The sequence below is a fragment of the Labrus mixtus genome, chromosome 7 (assembly GCF_963584025.1).
Source record: "Labrus mixtus chromosome 7, fLabMix1.1, whole genome shotgun sequence".
Lineage (NCBI taxonomy): Eukaryota > Metazoa > Chordata > Actinopteri > Labriformes > Labridae > Labrus > Labrus mixtus.
Genome location: NC_083618.1, coordinates 12,560,494 through 12,578,483, shown reverse-complemented (window position 1 = coordinate 12,578,483; position 17,990 = coordinate 12,560,494). Strand labels below are relative to the sequence as shown.

Genomic DNA, 17,990 nt, shown 5'->3' with positions numbered 1-17,990 from the left:
AACATTGTAGTGTACTTCCTTGCAGTTATATAAACCAACCAATCAAATTGCACAACAGGCAGCAGATCATTGGTCATTATCACTGGCATTAATCCTTACATATTTACGCAAAGGAAAAATGATCGTTGTTTAGTTTTTAATCCGATGTGTTTTATGCATTATGAGCTCCATAAAATGATATTATTACATGAGCTTTTTCCACACAAAACTGCACTGAGGTAGCAATTGTGCTGTCATTAAATACCTGCAGGCTGGGGTTCTCAATCTGAATGTATTACGTTGTACATTTAATGTTAATAAAAATGAATTTAAAGTTGGTGGAAGAAACTCGATGTGGTTCCTTCGTGTGCCTGTAGGGGGGATTCAGAATCGTTTTGGCAGACTGATCATATGACAGCTGCATGCGTCCCACTTCCCTTCCTCACTGGAAAACGCCACATCTGACAGGGAGGGAGAAACAGACACAACCACAGGGGAGTTTAAACACAGACCTCAAGATGCTGGCACTTATAAACCGGCTTCTGGACTGGTTCAAGTCTCTGTTTTGGAAGGAGGAGATGGAGCTAACGCTGGTCGGCCTCCAGTACTCGGGAAAAACAACATTTGTAAACGTGATCGCTGTAAGTCCTCAGCTGCTAGCCACCTCGCTTTAGAAAAGTGCTAATATCATTAGCCTTAATAATGGGATAACACTTACCAAGCTGTGTGTGGGCTACTCTGTCTGGTTTTCGGGTGTAAAATGACGCATGTAAGGGCCGGTGCATACATTAAAACAAACCTGAAATACAGCCAGGTTGTTGTTTTTGTGTCAACAAGACAGCTGAGCTAAGTAGTTAGCTGCTGGTGGATCCTTTAAGGCTAGTTGCTTACTGTGTTATGATTGGGTAACATGCTAAAACTGAACGCATTTGCTTTGTTGTGACTTTTATCTCTTTCAAACTATGGGATTATTTTTAAAAGTAGGGCAAAGCTGTCAGCAACTTTTAAACACGTTGTTCTCTGTAAAGGATTTCCCCTCCAAAACACATATTACAACATAGTGTAGGGGTATTTGTACACGTCTCCTGCAACAACTTGTAAGTGATTCAACCCTAAAACAAACATTTTGGAGCCTTTTTTATAAAAGCAAAGCTACTGTGTCAGTTTATTTGTAAGTTTTTCATTTATTATTTTAACATATTTGGTAAAAACATCTGTTTATGCCATAGTGCATGGTGACCAGCTGCTAAATAATATGACAGTGAATGCACCATCTAAATGACTAAGGCTACACATACCATTAAAAGCTGGTAATGCTTTATATATTTGCTATGTGCCATGACTCTCTATAGTTTATAGCTTTTGAATCAAACCCACAGACTAATAGTATGTTTTTCTGTGTGACCTCCTGTGACTGAAGATGGAGGCATTTCTCTTGTGCAACGTTGCAAAGTGTTTCTCAAAGCAGGTGTTTGTGGTGGAGCAATCTTTCATTGGCTAATAAGTAGACAGCACAAGTGTTTTCATGGCTTTGTTTGAACTCACTGGTGACTGCAACGGCACTTATGAGAGTTGGCACACACACATTTACTCCAAGTGACTTCCTCCCCTTGCTGCCAACCATTCATGTTTTCCATCTGTGTAGCATGTAGTCTGCACTGATGTATACAAATTGAGTTCTGAGAGTGAATGCTTATTGACCTTAAAGTTTATTGTTAATAATCTCTGCAGTTTTTGAAAAAAATTACAGGCGAAGAGAAGTCACTGTAAGATGTGGTGTGCTTTAAACCTTGCTTTAAATCTTTTAAAGTGCTTTTTTAATTTTATAACAAACTTTTCAACTGAATTGACAGAACTAAAGTTTGATTTTACATCAGTGACAACACATCTACATACAAGCTCCAGCAATTAGAAATATTAAATCAATGAAAGTTATTCCTTAAAATGATAAGCATTCAATGTTTCCATCTTTTAACTTGTGAAATTTTATGTGTTTTACATCATAGTTTACTGACTACCTGATGTGTTACTTTATTCTGACATTTTTTTTGGAAACTTCACCCTGGGCTTCAGGAATTTTGCCAGGCAGATTAAACAATATTTATACATTTAAGACATGAAACACATCATTGATGAATCAAGAAAACATTTGGTTGTTTAACTGATAATGAAGATAGTGAACAAGTCAATGAAGAATGTAATAGCACAGTTTCAGGTGTAACATTTGTCTTGACAGTAGCGACTATAACCACAAGTGTAGATGTAATAAAGTCGTGCTCAGGAGACCGAAAACAACTGCTTTGATTACACATCTGCAGAAAATATTGTCTTTTCTGAAAATGTTCCTTTACTAACAGCTGCTTTCCATTGTGCTCTTAGTGTATGTGCACAAACTCATTGTCCAAGGAGGAAGTTGCTTGTTGGGGTTGGAACTAAAAAAAAAAAAAAAAAAAAAGCTCCACCAGTCAGTGAATGGTTGTAGCAAGGCTTGTTCCTCCTCCTTCTTTAGTCATAAGACCGCTGAACTCAATTCCACTTAGCCTCATCAGGTGACTCCAGCAAGTCATGTGCTGAGAAATGTGTAGACAGCAGACAGTGCGTGTTCAAAGAGGGCAGAGGGAGAAGAAATATAAGCAGTTTGTGAGGTCTGATGTAAAAGGGAAATACGACTGATTGTTTATATGCTGACGTGGATTCTTCTTCTTCCCACTGCAGTTGAAATAATGAGCGTTCACCAGACCCTTAAAATAGCAAAAGAGACGACAAACTAAATGCAAACAACAAAACTAGACAATGAAACCATTGCATCCTTTTCAATTTTATGTTCAGACATCCCCCCCCCCCCCCCACCACACACACCTTTTACTTCAGGTAGACTCAGCTTCTCTGGGATGCTCTTTTTTTTTTATATCTGATTATGTTTCTAACCTGTGACTAGTTAACCGAATTGGTGTTTTCTTTGAGCATATCACTACTTTTTCCAGTTTATGTTAACCAGCATAACATTTGGAAAGGTATTGTAATTATCAAATTCACATAGAGAGAACCATTTTCCAAAAGAATAACCTTTCTCTGTTTCATTATTTGATTTATTGTCTTTTTGCTATTTTCAATGAAATAGGGAGTTTTAATGTTCTGAAAATCATCACATTCAGTTTTTTTTATATTTTGCACACTGTCCTAGCTTTTTAGTAGATGTAGATAGAGGTGGGATTTATGTAAAAATCGAGATTCTTATCTTGTGAGATTGTAAATAAATTCATAACTTTACTAAATCAGTCACTCCCTGCTAAGGCTAGCTCTTTAACACAGTAGAATGCCAAATGGAGCAGCAAGAAATTCAGCCAGTCTCACAGATGACTGGAGTAGATCCTGAATGTACTAATTCAAAAAATAGACTTTCAATCATGAATCCAGAATCGTTTTGAATCGAAAATAGATTCTGAATCGAATCGTGACCCCAAGAATCGAAATTGAAATCGAATCGTGACCCAAAAAGATTCCCAGCCCGAGATGTGGTTGTACCTGTCTCTGTATTTTCACAAGTTTGGACATAACATATTTTTGAAATAATTAAAATCTTAAAAGCAGCGTATAATAATTAGAAGCTACTATAGTGCCATTTAATTTGCTTATAAAATATTTTAAACTGAATTAGATCCAATGCATCATGTCATAAATATAATTTTTTCTAATAACACACAGTTGTACATACTGTTTCCATATTATGCAGGTATGATACATTGTACTGTGGGTCCAGATAATTGTGTACACAAACACATACACACATCCCACCACATGTGTACTGAGAAAGAATTTGCCCTGATTTTTTTTTTTAAAGAAATGCCCTCTACTTTTGTTTGTGATTTCAGTCTGGGCATTTCAGTGAAGACATGATCCCTACAGTCGGGTTCAACATGAGAAAGGTCTCCAAAGGAAATGTCACCATTAAGGTATTTTAATCATTCTACTTTTATCACTATGTAATTAAATCAAATAAAATCAGTAGACTGCAGTGAATGTGTTTTTTTAATGACATTGGAAACATGAATATCGTGTAATGACGTCTCCTTGATTCTGCAGATCTGGGACATAGGAGGCCAGCCAAGGTTCAGAAGCATGTGGGAGCGGTACTGTCGGGGAGTTAATGCAATTGTGTGAGTGTTACCCCAGTTTAGATTCTGAAAAATGTCTCAAGAATGTCTGCGATGACATAAAGTCGCTTTTGTTTCTTTTTTGTTTGCTCACTTTTAGGTACATGGTTGATGCGGCAGATCGAGAAAAGGTGGAGGCTTCCAGAAATGAGCTTCATAATTTATTAGACAAACCTCAGTTGCAAGGAATTCCTGTAAGTTCTCTCATGGAACCATTCTGGGAAATGTCTGCATCAGCTTTGTGTGGGCTCTGTCTGCACATTTTGATTGTAATGTGTTTTTAGGTTTTGGTACTCGGTAACAAAAGGGACCTCCCCACTGCTCTAGACGAGAAGCAGCTCATCGAGAAAATGTAAGTGTGAGCAGTTCTATTATTTACACAGGTTCTTTCTGTAATGTGGGGCGGCGGCTGTAGCTCAGTTGGTAGAGTCGTCACCTCTCAGACCTCAACTGGAAGGTCGAGGGTTCAAACCCCAGCTGAGCAACATGTCCCATGTATCCTTGGGCAAGACACTTAACCCTGCATTGCTTCCGCTGCTTCAGTGGCGGTGTATGAATGGATTAGTGTTGTACCTGCTCTCTGATGTACGTCGCTTTGGATTAAAGCGTCTGCTAAGTGAATTGTAACAATTGTAATGTAAAGGTCCTGATTTATCCCTATGAAGCATTTAACGTGTAACTATTTACAATATGACTGTTTCTCTTTGTTGTTATCTTGGAAAGACATTTGTGGTAAAGAGAATACTTCATTTCTTGAATTAAAATTTGAGCACTGTTGGGTTGAATTTTTCATATTAGGAACTGGCTCCCTCTGCTGTCAAGCTGGTAAAACCACAGAAGAAGTGCAGAGTTGTGCTCAAGTGTTTCCCCAAGAGCTGCAGATTAATAAAACTGAGATATTCTGCCTGAATGTAAACCTACTATATATCCTTAATCTATTTCTATTACCTTTCTCCTTAAAAAGGAATTTGTCAGCCATTCAAGACAGAGAGATCTGCTGCTACTCGATTTCCTGCAAAGAGAAAGACAACATTGGTAAGTTTCATGATATGATTGTGGGATCATTCGTATCTAATTTTGTCAGCTCACTTTTAGATCTAAAGTTATACCGATCAAACCCCCTCTAAACTATGACTTCATACTGATAAGCTCCAATGATCCACATACTTTAGTTTTAAAATGTAACAACAAGCGTCCACTTGCTGTGGGAAATGCTGATAAGATCTTGTTGGTGAAGCACAGGGCCACTGTGACCTCACCTCCATCCCTTTCATGTGAAAGTGATATCTCAGCAAAGCTCGAAGGAATCTTATACTAATAATAATAAGTATGAATTTATTTTTATGGCATCTGGCTTTCCATAGAACAACGATACAACGCTGATAAAAGAAAAGAAATCAAAGAAAACATGGGTTGTGTTTGGGGAGTTACAACTGTCGGGGGTAAAAACAAGTGTTGGTAAAAAAAAGTATTTCAGAAGATCGAGTGAAGGATACTTAAAAAATAAGTCTACGTTAAAGCCTGTTTATAAAAGTTTGTTTTTGAATGAGATTTAAAAGGTGGGACAGATTTAGTAAGCCTAATGTCCAACTGTCTGAGAGAACGGCTCAGTCCACGATCAACTGGATTGTGAATCAATGACCTCTCATTTTTAATTTGTTGAATTGTGTCGCTTGAATTTCAGTTTATAAGATATATATATAAGAATATTTTTATATATAAGGGGAATGATTACTTTAAGCATTCAAATTAGTGATAAAAGTATTTTAAATGGCGTTCTGTGCAGCTCAGTCTAACCCTTCAATCTTCCTCTACTTCCAGACATCACACTTCAGTGGCTCATCCAGCACTCAAAATCCAGGAGGAGCTGAAAATGCAGGAGTTGTTTTCCAGCTGTGTGAGCCATGTTACCGTCATGCCACACCCCCATCACTCTGCGATGATGTGCTGTCCTCTGCATACATGCTGCACTGTTGTGCTTGTGCCACACACACATTTTCCCCCTCTTTTTTTTTTTTTTTTTTTTTTTAAACCATGTGATGTTTTCACAAACCCCAAAGAATGCACTACTAAAAATGTGATTCTGAGACCAAATTTTGGAAACACAATTGGCATTATCAGCCTTCAAAGCTGTATTCTACTTAAACCGGCAGTAAAAACCTAATTGTCGGTCTACCTTTTATCAAATCAAATATTCTTTTGTTTTAAAACAGTCAGGCATAATGCTGTTTAGGACACGCAGGTTTTCATTCCTGTCGACTGACTGTCAACTTTTGCTAGATAATGTTTTCTTCTTTCAAGGACACGTCTGTTGTTATAGAAAAATGATGCATTATAGAAAGTCATTTGATGCAAGTCTGTACAAATATCAAGCTAGTATGATTTTTACTGATGTGAGATGTGCGTGTATGAATATATGATTCTATTTAAAGTTTGAATGTACTAGCTGTAGAACTGTACAGGATTGTGTGGTTCATGTTGGCCCCTGTTTGTCAGCAGCCTCGGTGGAATGATGTCCCTTTTAGCTGCCTGGAGGTTGAGAGAGCGGCAGAATACCAAGTGCCTTTTGCAATGTCTCTCACCTCTGAAGTGAAGCAAAGCAGCGTGCAAGGTGTGCCTAACTGAGTCGATTAAACAAAAAAACACCACTTCAGTATATACAAGAAATAAAAAGGCATGCTTTTTAATTTAGACATTGTTCTGGTATTTGTTCACCAAGCTTTGAACATTTGTTTCATTATCACTTTGTACACTGTCGCACCTGTTAGCTGCAGGGTCATCAGCTGGGGACCACCACTCATAGATGTTTCACCACTTAACCCAGAACATCTCCTGGTGTCGAGGCGGTGAACAGGGACGTCTCCCTGACACTCCCTGCAGCTAACATTCAAATACCACCTGTAGCTTTAGCTCAACGTAAAAGTAAAGACCTCTGCTCAGTTTAAAAGTGGTTGGAGCTTCACATGCAGATTTTACCCAAAATCGATCGGAGGGTTAATATTTGTTTAAAGTTGGACTGTGATCTGGCCAACATAGAATCTTCAACAGAAGTTATGATCCCTCTAACTCCCTCCACATTAAAACAATAATCTAATTATACATTTTATTTATAGAGTACTTTTCTAAACTAATTTTAGTACATTAGAAAGAATAAAGCAAAGCGCATCGAGCCATGAAAGGCATTTAGAACTGGCAAACTCAATCAAACCTGTAAAACAACACAATCATCAGCAATAGAGCGATCACAGGAAGAGTGCTCTGATAGACGTATGTTCAAGGAGAAATAGAAGTGGTCACTGAGTCTTGTGACCTGATCTCCTCGGGCAGATTATCCAGAACTTCTGCATTTTAAAAGTGTCCACTTCCATTTGTAAAATAAAATGATTTGCATATTTATAGATTTTAGCTCAATATTTTTTTGTGTGTCTTGTTGAACTTTTTATTTATTTGATGAAGGTTTTTGGTACATCGATCCTCCAGAAACCTTTTTAAGAAGAATACAGTCGAACCAGTCAAGGGATATTTCACAGCCACCTGATAGTTTTTTGGCTTCACTATTGATCAAAAATAATCTATATAAGTGATTGGTAGGCCATAATGTACATGTTGCATTTATGGGGTTTCTATTGCAACGTTTTTCTTATATTTTCAGGTATGTATGTGTGTGTTAAACCTGCGCGATTCTCCACATTTTTCTGCGTTTGCATCTAAAAATCCCAGAGACCAGAAACATATTATGTTTTGGTTTTAAAATTTCCGCACCCCTGAACGTCTCACTCTTGTGGCTGTTTCTAATTGGTTAATAGGATAAAGTTCGACACGTCATGGCTACTGTGGAACTTAACTAAAAGATTGACAGCTCTTGGGCCAATCAAAGGACGAACTCGCGTCTATTTAATTTATGACGACATAAGGGCAAACCCAATCAGATGTCAGGATCTCTGCGAAGGCTGGTATGTTGACAGGAAGTGTGTAAGGCGGAATCACTACAACCAGCGGTGCTTGTAGTGCAGCCGGACTAACAGGACTTCACATTTGTTCACTCATCGGGTACGTGTGAACCTAAATTATGCGTTTTAAGATCGACTCGGATCAAAGATGCAATGGAGGTCATTAGTTGTTGGTCTTGTCGTATTGAGACTCTCAGTCAGCTGTGTGCTGTGGCTAGCTTTCGGACTCGGTCCTAGCGGTAGCTGGGGGTTCAACTTCCCTCTCGGTTTTAGTTTGCAAAAATTAGACTTGTTATTCAGAGAGGAAAAGGGGACAGACCCAGGGGGGAGCTCCTGGTCTCAACGAATACAAGGCCCCAAATATGAAGAGCCCGCAAGCACCTGTGCAAAGGTGGGAGAGGGGTCACCCAAGAGATCCTACATGAGCTTCTTCGATGGAAACAAGGACGAGTATGTCCGGAGATACAGCTCCTTCCCTGACACACTGAGGGAGAAAATGAAGGACATGGCCAAAGAAATGTTTTATTTTGGATATGACAATTACATGAAATATGCCTTCCCTGAGGACGAGCTGAACCCCATAGACTGTGAAGGGAGGGGACCAGACGTGCTGAACCCGTGAGTCACAGCTGGCTACCTGAGCGGACAGGAAGTCATTTACATACTAACTGTACTGACTGTTATATTTGCATTTAAGTTTGTTATCGATCTAAAAAGCACTGCAGGTCTAGTTGCTCTCACTCTGCAGTCTGCTGCTTCTAACTATTCAATGTTTCAGTCACACTGTTTGATTTCTTAACAACTCCATCTTTTGTAATTTTCCAGTTATGGATGAAGGTTGAGAGAAAAACTTTACAGCTGCATCCAAGAGTTGCATGATTATTTATTACTGAATGTGCTTCATGTTTTGGACTTTTTAATGCCAGAAATATTGAAAAAATTCAAATCACATGATTGTGCCAAATGCAACAAAGACAACAATTTGACAAAATAACATCAATTAATTCTTGGAAGAGCGCTTAGTACATCAAGTACCTTAATGCAAAACCATCTGAAGCGCTTCCTGAAGCGTCAGTGCTGCCTAAACAACTTCAAAACAGTAACTTTTTGTAAAACCGAAAAGGGAAATAGTCTCCATTCCCTGTGGGCAAAAAGTCTTCAGAAGACTTCCAATTTTTCATTAAATGTATTTAATATTTCACATTTTTGTTTGCGAATTACTTCAATAATGAATTGATAATCCAGACAGTTGCAGATTAATTCAAGGTTAATCTTGTAAGTAGACTAATAATTCCCTACCAAGATATCACACTTATCTAAAGACAAAAATGTAAGGAGTTTGTGTGTAGTTAACTTACTGTCATATTTCAGCAAGCCTAAGAAGTGTTTGCATACCAAAATCAGACAACTTCTGTACTTACAGTTTAAAAAAAACAAGTTTTCCTTCAGTGTCTTTCAGTGTGCTAAATGATGATGATTTGTTTTTCATTTTGCGCAACAGCAATGAGTCTCTTTCACTGCTTTAATTTCAGATCAAACATCAACATAAACGATGTCTTGGGGAACTATTCCCTCACCCTGATCGACACCTTAGACACCCTACTGGTAAGTTACAGTCAGTCGATGTGCCTGTTAATGTCCTGCTGGGTTGTCTTCTTCACAGCTCTTTAAGACACAACATTATTACTTAAACATATCTATTATGTGCAGGATTGATTACAATCCCCCACCTATTGTTAAGTTTGGATGTTTGGAAGGATAGTATGCTTAAATATGAGATTGGAAAGGAGCTTAATCCATTTTCTGTTAGTCTTATGTTATCTTAACAGCTGTTTTGCAAGAAACAGTCCCACATTCAGGAGTGCTGTGGTTCTCACACTTCCTGTGTTGTTAGGTGCATGTTGTCTGTAACCTTAACACCTGACAGGAATTCAGGTGGAGCCATGTTTCTTAACTGCATGTTGGTATGTTTAACTCTAACTTTGTCTGTCTGAAACTAAAAAAAAGGAACAAAGCATCAAAATGATATCTTGTAGAAAAGTAAGCCATCCACTATTCATAATGATAAAAAATAATAATTTTATAAAATATCTGAGGGCCAGTCAGAACCTATTTGCAGCCAAATAAGCTTGTTTATACAACATAAGGAGGTTACATAATAATGGGTTTTTCTCTGCAGGTGCTCGGCAATGTGACCGAGTTCCAGAAAGCCGTCAAGCTGGTAATAGATACTGTATCTTTCGACAAGGACTCAACTGTGCAAGTTTTTGAGGCAAACATTAGGTACAAATGTTGCTGCTGTTTATATACAAATACACACAAAAGGGGAAACTATTATACAAGTAAAAGATAGACCAAAGCCTGAAATAGTGTTTATCAATATGGTTCAGATAATGCCTTTTTTTTTTCAGTGAGTAACCCTAATGAGATATTTCTCTTTTCTTTGAAGGATCCTGGGAAGCCTTATTTCCTCTCACATCCTGCTGACAGACCCAAAACATCCATTTGGCAACGTGGGCTTTGAAGGTTACGATAACGAGCTGCTTCATTTGGCTCATGACTTGGCTGTCCGCTTACTGCCAGCCTTTGAGAACACCAGCACTGGCATTCCTTACCCCAGGGTGAGTTTTTGTAGGGCTACATTTCTATTAAATACATCATCATAGACATAAAAGGCAAGCTGTCATATGAGTGAAGTTGCATTACTTTCTACAAATAATACAAATGTGTGTATCACACAGCATTTTGACTTTTTTGTATCTTAAACCCAGGTGAACCTTAAAACTGGAGTTCCCCCTGATAGCATCAATGAGACTTGTACTGCTGGAGCTGGGTCCCTGCTGGTGGAGTTTGGGATTTTGAGCCGTCTGATTGGTGATTCCACGTTTGAGTGGGTTGCCAGACGAGCTGTTAGAGCTCTGTGGAACCTGAGGAACAATGAAACCGGTCTGTTAGGTAAGCACGGATGTGTATTGTGTAGTTGCATGAAAAGATATTCTTTTCCTTGTCTCCTTTAACTTCACCCTTGACCTTTTTAAAACATGTAAAGCAACTTGCTGTGATTTCTCCCTGTGTTTCTTAAGGGAATGTAGTTAATATCCAAACAGGCCAGTGGGTGGGCAAGCAGAGTGGTCTGGGAGCCGGTATGGACTCCTTCTACGAGTATTTGCTCAAATCATATATCCTTTTTGGAGAGAAAGAGGACCACAGGATGTTCCAGGCTGCCTATGAGAGCATCCAGAACCACATGAGGAGAGGGTGAGTCCAACACTTCAAGGTGTGACACTAGGGATGTACTAGTGACTATTTTCCCGCAAAAAGTAAATACAGACTAGTTGACGAGCCTAAAGTTAAGAAAGCGCTCAGAGAGTAGTCAAAATGTAGCAGAATTTATTTAACACGGCTAAACACGGGTTCATAGCGTGTGCGGGTAAACAATGTCTAATTGGTTTGCAGAGTGTGGCTAACGTTAGCATCGCCAGCCTTCGATCCTCCTTGCAGGTTAGCATCCATACGGCCTGTGCTGGCTATGCATTGCTCTGATCAAGTGGTTATGACATTTTAACATGATATAGCCTACATACAACTCGATCTCCATTTTCTAGATCAAAACACTGCCAAACCACTCCTTGCTATGAGATACTTCCATCAACTGTGCTGGTTTACATCCAGGTAGTAGAGCATTTTTGCAATTTGGCAGTTTTGATAATCCGGACATGCAGCAGCGGCTGTATTACACCTAATATATATATTTTTTCCTAAATTGATAAAAATATTCAAAAACAAGTTTGACCAACGAGTAATTCTGATGCCAACTTGCAATGATGTCAATGGGAAGTCTGCTAAACCCTTTGTGACACTGTAGGTTTGTCCCTGAAACATTCACATGTATATAGATGAATCTCTGTTTATTATTGGAAGGATTATTTCTTATTGAAGGGTCGAGGCTTGTCATAAGGTGTCTGATGAGACATGTGCACTCAAGTAGAAAAGAGCCACTGATAAACAGCCCTTGAGCAAGGGCGGCAACCTTCACTCTTCAATACATCAGTCAGTTTTTATTTATCTAGCGTCAAAAGTTATGACACTTTTTTTTTTATAATGAGCAGGTCCAGACAGTATTCATTTTTTATAGTTTTTAAACCGACCCAGCATTCATCCATCATGAGCATGCACTTGGCAACAACGGCAAGACAAAACTTCTTTTCAACAATCTGCTGTGACCAGAGTGAGAAATACAGTTTGATTAACAGAGACAGAAAGAGAGGGATGAATACATGCAGGCAGACAGGGAGAGGTCAGACAGCAACAGAAATAATAATTTAGGACTGGTCAGTGGCAAAAAATAAATTTTGGATGCCTGATGAATGATTATGTAAAGCAGACGAGCTCAATTTTTCCACTCTACATCTACGAGTCAAAAGCAGGAGTATGTTATGTTAACACCTGCTCTGTGATTTGTTTCATCCAGAAGAGAGTCTTGTAATGAAGGAGAGGGGGACCCACCTCTCTATGTCAACGTGAACATGTTCAGTGGTGAAATCATGAACACCTGGATTGACTCCCTTCAGGCCTTCTTTCCTGGATTGCAGGTTAAAATATGCACCAACAGAAGTCTTTTGTACGAGTGTTAAACATTTGTTGTTGTGTGTGTATCTAAAGGAAGGTGTTATCCTTCTCTGTTGCTGAAGGTGCTGAACGGTGATGTAGATAATGCCATATGTCTGCACGCCTTCTACTACGCCATCTGGAAGCGCTATGGCGCTCTGCCCGAGAGATACAACTGGCAGCTGCAGGCTCCTGATGTGCTCTTCTACCCTTTAAGACCAGAGCTGGTCGAGTCAACCTACCTGCTGTACCAGGTAACACTTCTGACCTGGTATAACACGGCACTGGTGCTGGCGGTTGGTTTACATGATATTTACCTTTTAACCTGAGAGTCTTTTCTCTCCTCACAGGCGACCAAAAATCCTTTCTATTTGCACGTTGGAATGGATATTCTTCAGAGCCTCGAGAAAAATGCCAAAGTCAGGTGCGGCACATGTAATAAATATGTTTCTACTTGTATTTATTCATTTCCTGTGAGTTTTTACATTGCTTTGACATGTCTTATTTGACTGAGCTGTGTTTTTCAGATGTGGGTACGCCACTATCCACCATGTGGTGGACAAATCCAAAGAGGATCGCATGGAGAGCTTCTTCCTCAGCGAGACGTGCAAATACCTTTACTTGGTGAGTTACAGCCAGAGCAGGCCATGATAGAGCTAATCGATTAATTTTTTATGAAAATCTTCAATTTCACAAGAGACAGTCATGACTCAGAGACATTTACAGAGGATATACTTGATTTCTTCTGTCTTTATGTATATAATGTCACACATTCTTGAATGTTGTGTACGGTATATCTTTTTAATAGAATAGTCAAAATAATTCCATCAATACATTTAATTAATGATGACAGGTACACAAAATAGATACAGTAGCAAATCCAAACATTAAAAAAACAAGTAAGCCTCTAAAAAATTAAAAAAGGAAGATGTTTTTCATCACATACTTTGATATTTGACGTAGTAATGGTTGTTAGGAAATATTCACCACAAGAAACCTTATAAGTGTCACTTTATTGATGTTAACATCGATATAGTGACTACATTTATAGGGTTTAAATCAGGTTTTTAAGGTAATCAAATAGAAATAACTTTTATTTTGTTTGTGTCATCCAGCCATTGTCAGAATGACATTCCGTCTTGTACTGTCATATAAAGAACTATATTTTGTCGCCTTGCAGCTGTTCGATGAGGACAACCCACTTCACCGATCAGATAACAAGTACATCTTCACCACAGAGGGCCATGTGGTACCTATAGAGAGACGCTTCAGGGAGAAACAGTGGAATGATGATTTTCCTTGTGAAGAGGGGTTGCTGTCAGAAAGAGAGCCAAATCACCGGCCGACACCCAGCAACATCACCAACGTATGGCCCAACACATCTCAAAGTGACTCATGTCATATTGTAATAAAGCCTTCAAAAATGTACTTTGATTCTTTTTTCTTTTTTTTTTTAATCCCCTTCTGCAGTGCGACAGAATCCCAGAGGAGCGGCGCTACACACTGCCACTGAAGAGTGTCTACATGAGGCAGATCGACCACATGGTGGGGCTCTTCTAAGGAGGAAATACAACACACACACACACACACACACACACACACACACACACACACACACACACACACACACACACACACACACACATACATACACACATCCCCTCTCAAGTGCAGATGTTAGAAAGGATCTACTCTCCGTCAAAGTCCTCATCCAACTGTTCTGCTGCTCAGGAGGCTGACACTAAAGTGAACCTGAGCACGCAGTTTGATCACATGCTGCATTCATTAAAAGTGTGCGTTTGTGTGAGTCATTTTGCTCTGAGCACGTAGTTGCAAAAGTGTAACAATCTTTCTTCTGGAAAATGACGAGCAATGCATCACTTCTTAATGGCTGGTGAAGAAATTAGGTTTAAAGTGTTTTAGAATAACTTTACAGAGCAAAAACAAATCTGTTAATGTGTTGATTCAGATGAGTGTGTGTACATTGTTTGTGTGTTTGACGTTACAGCCGAGCTGTGAATCACTATTTTCAGTTTACGGGAACAGTGCCATCTAGAGAGCTATTTAAAATGAAAAGCCTTTACAAACACTCACTTCTCTAAACATGACGATTAGTGCCTCTGCAGTGGATTCACTTGACTCCATCAGTACTTTAACATAAGGGCTGCTCATGAACACAATAACAGGGAGGCTCAGGAGGACTCTGGCTATTTTAAAGTGCCTTCAGTTTTTTTTTCTTATTTTGATGAAACAAAGTGTGTGCTGGTTATGGATAACAAAGGACTTTTTTTGAGGTCATGGTTGATATTGCACAAAAGGTCTCATTCCATGTCTGTGTTCTGTTTTACACTGATTGTGACTTAACGTTCATTTTTTTAAAAACATGATGAAACAAGCCATAAATTGTATTTTTATGTTGTTGAATGAAAACGTATTTCTTACACAGACTTTGCTCCATGCTGACGGAAGTTCTTATTTTCTGTCGCTCTTTCTCATAATTGCACATCGTAATATCAAAAAATTGTCATGTGATCAGAACTCAGGGTTCAGAGAGACAAAACAAGTGAATGCTTTCATACGAAATAAAACTTTCTTAAAATGCTGTTGCCTTTGATGTCTTAGGGCGGTCTTAAAGTTTGACAGTTTTGCAGTTCAATACTATGAATATTTATCATTGTGATAAATAAAAAAGTTAGAAAGTGTCTCCTAGACTGTGATGTTCGATTCCTTTTCCTGTTGAGTTGTATTTTCTGGAGTTGTTAATGTCTTATTAAACATACTGAGTGAGCAAGAGTGTCTCAAATGATCTGTAAAGGAAAGGTTCCACATTTTGGGGAACTGACTTTTTAACCTGAGAATTGAGATTAAGAGGTGACAGTGGTGGCAGTATTTTTAAGTACCATTTTTTTATCTTGTGATTATTGCACAGAATTTGCAGATTTACGAAGCCTGCAGAGCGGTTTGACACTCGTATATAGGTTAGAGCATAGTTTATTATTAATGAGAAAGCAACAAAATGAGTTTGATAGGAATTGATGCCATAAAACAAATTTGACTAATATGCCACTGTATACCACCAGCAGTGGTTAGCTTAGCTTAGAACTCAGGCAGGGTATGCATAAACAGCGATCATGAATAAAATATGTCATGTAACATTTATATTTGTCAGTTAAGAAGGTGCTTTTTGAAATCTGGACCGAGTAAGCTTGTTGTTTATTCCTGTTTATAGTGTTTTCACTAAGTTTATTCTTGTCTAACTCGGCAAGAAGTGAGTGTATTTCATCAAACAATGTCTTAAATCTGTCTGAAACGTTTTCTGGTTCTGGTACCCCGGACATGAATAAAATATAAAAAATCCTTTAATTTTCAATAGAAGTGGTTAAATTGTAACATCAGCGTCTAAAAATCAGTGGTGTATCCATGCCTTCTTGCCCCTTAAGGAAAAAGACATTATTTACAGCTGGAGGTAAACCACTCTTAAATATCATGTCATTGATCTGTTACAGTTACATCTGTTACATCTGCCACCGGCAGAGGAAGTGTCAAAACTTTACAAATTACTGAGTCATTCTTTTTCTCACTGTAATATGTCTACACTATAGCACAAAGGGTGTACACCTCACAACACATCAGTAGAAAGCAATACTGAGTCGTTCAAATCACCTTTCAAAATGTCTTAGATACAAAATAATCCAATTGAAGGTTATGTGGCGGTTATATATCACCCCACACAAAGTGAAGAATATTTTATGTTTCAGATTTGTGCTGGCATGGGAGTGGGGTGACCGGCACTCTTATAATCAACTTTGGCACCGCCCAGACGTCCAGACATTCTGGATTAATGTGAAAGATTTTTTATGCAAAGTATTTAATATAAACTTCACATTAAATTCAACAGTGGGTCCCTTCAAATAAGATAGACAGAGTAACCTCAAAAGAATTATAACACTTGATCGGATTAGCTTTTCTATTTGTGAAACGGATAATACTTATTAATTGGAAGGTGAGGAAGATGAATTGTTAATACAAGTATTGACAGCTGGCTTAAAGATTACTTGAAATTGGTGTCAATGGAGCAAGCAGCATCTTTTCTCGAAGATCTGGACAGCGGCTGAGGATGTCCTTTGAGCCTTATCATGTCTGCTTTGAGTAAAAGGTTTTGATGGTAAGTCTATATCACACTGGACATATTACATATTTGTATATATTTTCTTTCTTCTTTTGGTACTTATATCTTCTATATATCTTATATCACAATTTGAAACCAATATATCGGCATCTAAATCAATGTGTTTATTTATTTATTTTTTAAGATTTATTTTTGGGCTTTTTGTGCCTTTAATGGATAGATAGGACAGTGGATAGAGCCAGAAATCAGGGAGAGAGAGAGTGGGGAATGACATGCGGGAGGGAGGGAGGTGAACCCGGGCTGCCCGCTTGAGACGACAGCCTCCATACATGGGGCGCGCGCACTAACCACTGCGCCACCAGCACCCCAATCAATGTGTTTATGTATGTCTATGTATACATATGTATGTGTATACATGTTTAAAGGTTCCGTATATAGGTATATTTATCATTCTTGTAATCGTGCAATTTATATTAGGTACCCTCCATTCCCTGCCCAATCCATGTCCTGTTGAGGGGCATCTGATCTGATGCGTATTCAGTTAATTCCTCAGTGTCTGCCTCACAGAACAGCTATCACTATTGTTGTTGTTTTTTTTGTTTTGATTGTTTTTGTCCTGTTGTGTGTGGTTGTCTTTGTGTTATATCCTGCCCTGTCAGGGTTTTGATGTCCTAGAATTTTGTAAAATAAATAAAATATATTTATACAATTAAAAAGATACAGAAAAGGAATCTATTATGTAAAATTATTATGCAAGAAATTGGGAACGAGACATTGCTGTGTCACTTTTATTTTTGAAAAACTCAGTTTTCTACAGAAGCTTTATTAAGCTCAGTTGAGGTTAACAATTATTGGTTTCCATACAGGATAGTTGGCTAAAACAATTAGTTTGCATTGTAGAGCATCTACCACCCAGCATGGCTTTAGACCCACATGGTGTTACCTCATTCATATTTTGTCCATTAGAAAACATTTATTATATACACTGGCTCAACTATTTCAGAAAGTTACATTCTCTATAACACTTCTTAAAAATGCAAAGTGTAGCCTACTTTCTGTTCATAAAAGCCATTTCTAAAGGCAATTTTAAAAAGACCTCTTACACAGGTTGTAGTGTTGCAGGAGGGCGATTCTGTTATCTGTTTACTCATTGGTTACTGAAGCAAATAC

At 38.4% G+C, this 17,990-nt stretch overlaps 2 protein-coding genes across 2 annotated transcripts; both read left to right on the top strand.

The window, feature by feature from the left end:
* Positions 1-399: 399 nt before the first annotated feature.
* Positions 400-6,824, top strand: arl8ba (ADP-ribosylation factor-like 8Ba). Its single transcript, XM_061043018.1, has 7 exons — positions 400-620; positions 3,852-3,932; positions 4,063-4,136; positions 4,234-4,327; positions 4,418-4,485; positions 5,098-5,168; positions 5,955-6,824. The coding sequence occupies exons 1-7, from the start codon at positions 402-404 to the stop codon at positions 6,002-6,004; spliced, it is 657 nt and encodes a 218-aa protein (XP_060899001.1). The 5' UTR covers positions 400-401; the 3' UTR covers positions 6,005-6,824.
* A 1,265-nt stretch (positions 6,825-8,089) lies between these two features.
* On the top strand, positions 8,090-15,293 carry edem1 (ER degradation enhancer, mannosidase alpha-like 1). The gene is made up of 12 exons (XM_061043016.1): positions 8,090-8,701; positions 9,616-9,688; positions 10,263-10,366; positions 10,533-10,704; positions 10,855-11,038; positions 11,167-11,341; positions 12,555-12,675; positions 12,775-12,945; positions 13,042-13,115; positions 13,219-13,315; positions 13,872-14,057; positions 14,162-15,293. Exons 1-12 carry the CDS (start codon positions 8,232-8,234, stop codon positions 14,249-14,251), a joined length of 1,917 nt encoding a protein of 638 aa, XP_060898999.1. The 5' UTR covers positions 8,090-8,231; the 3' UTR covers positions 14,252-15,293.
* The last annotated feature ends 2,697 nt before the right edge of the window (positions 15,294-17,990 follow it).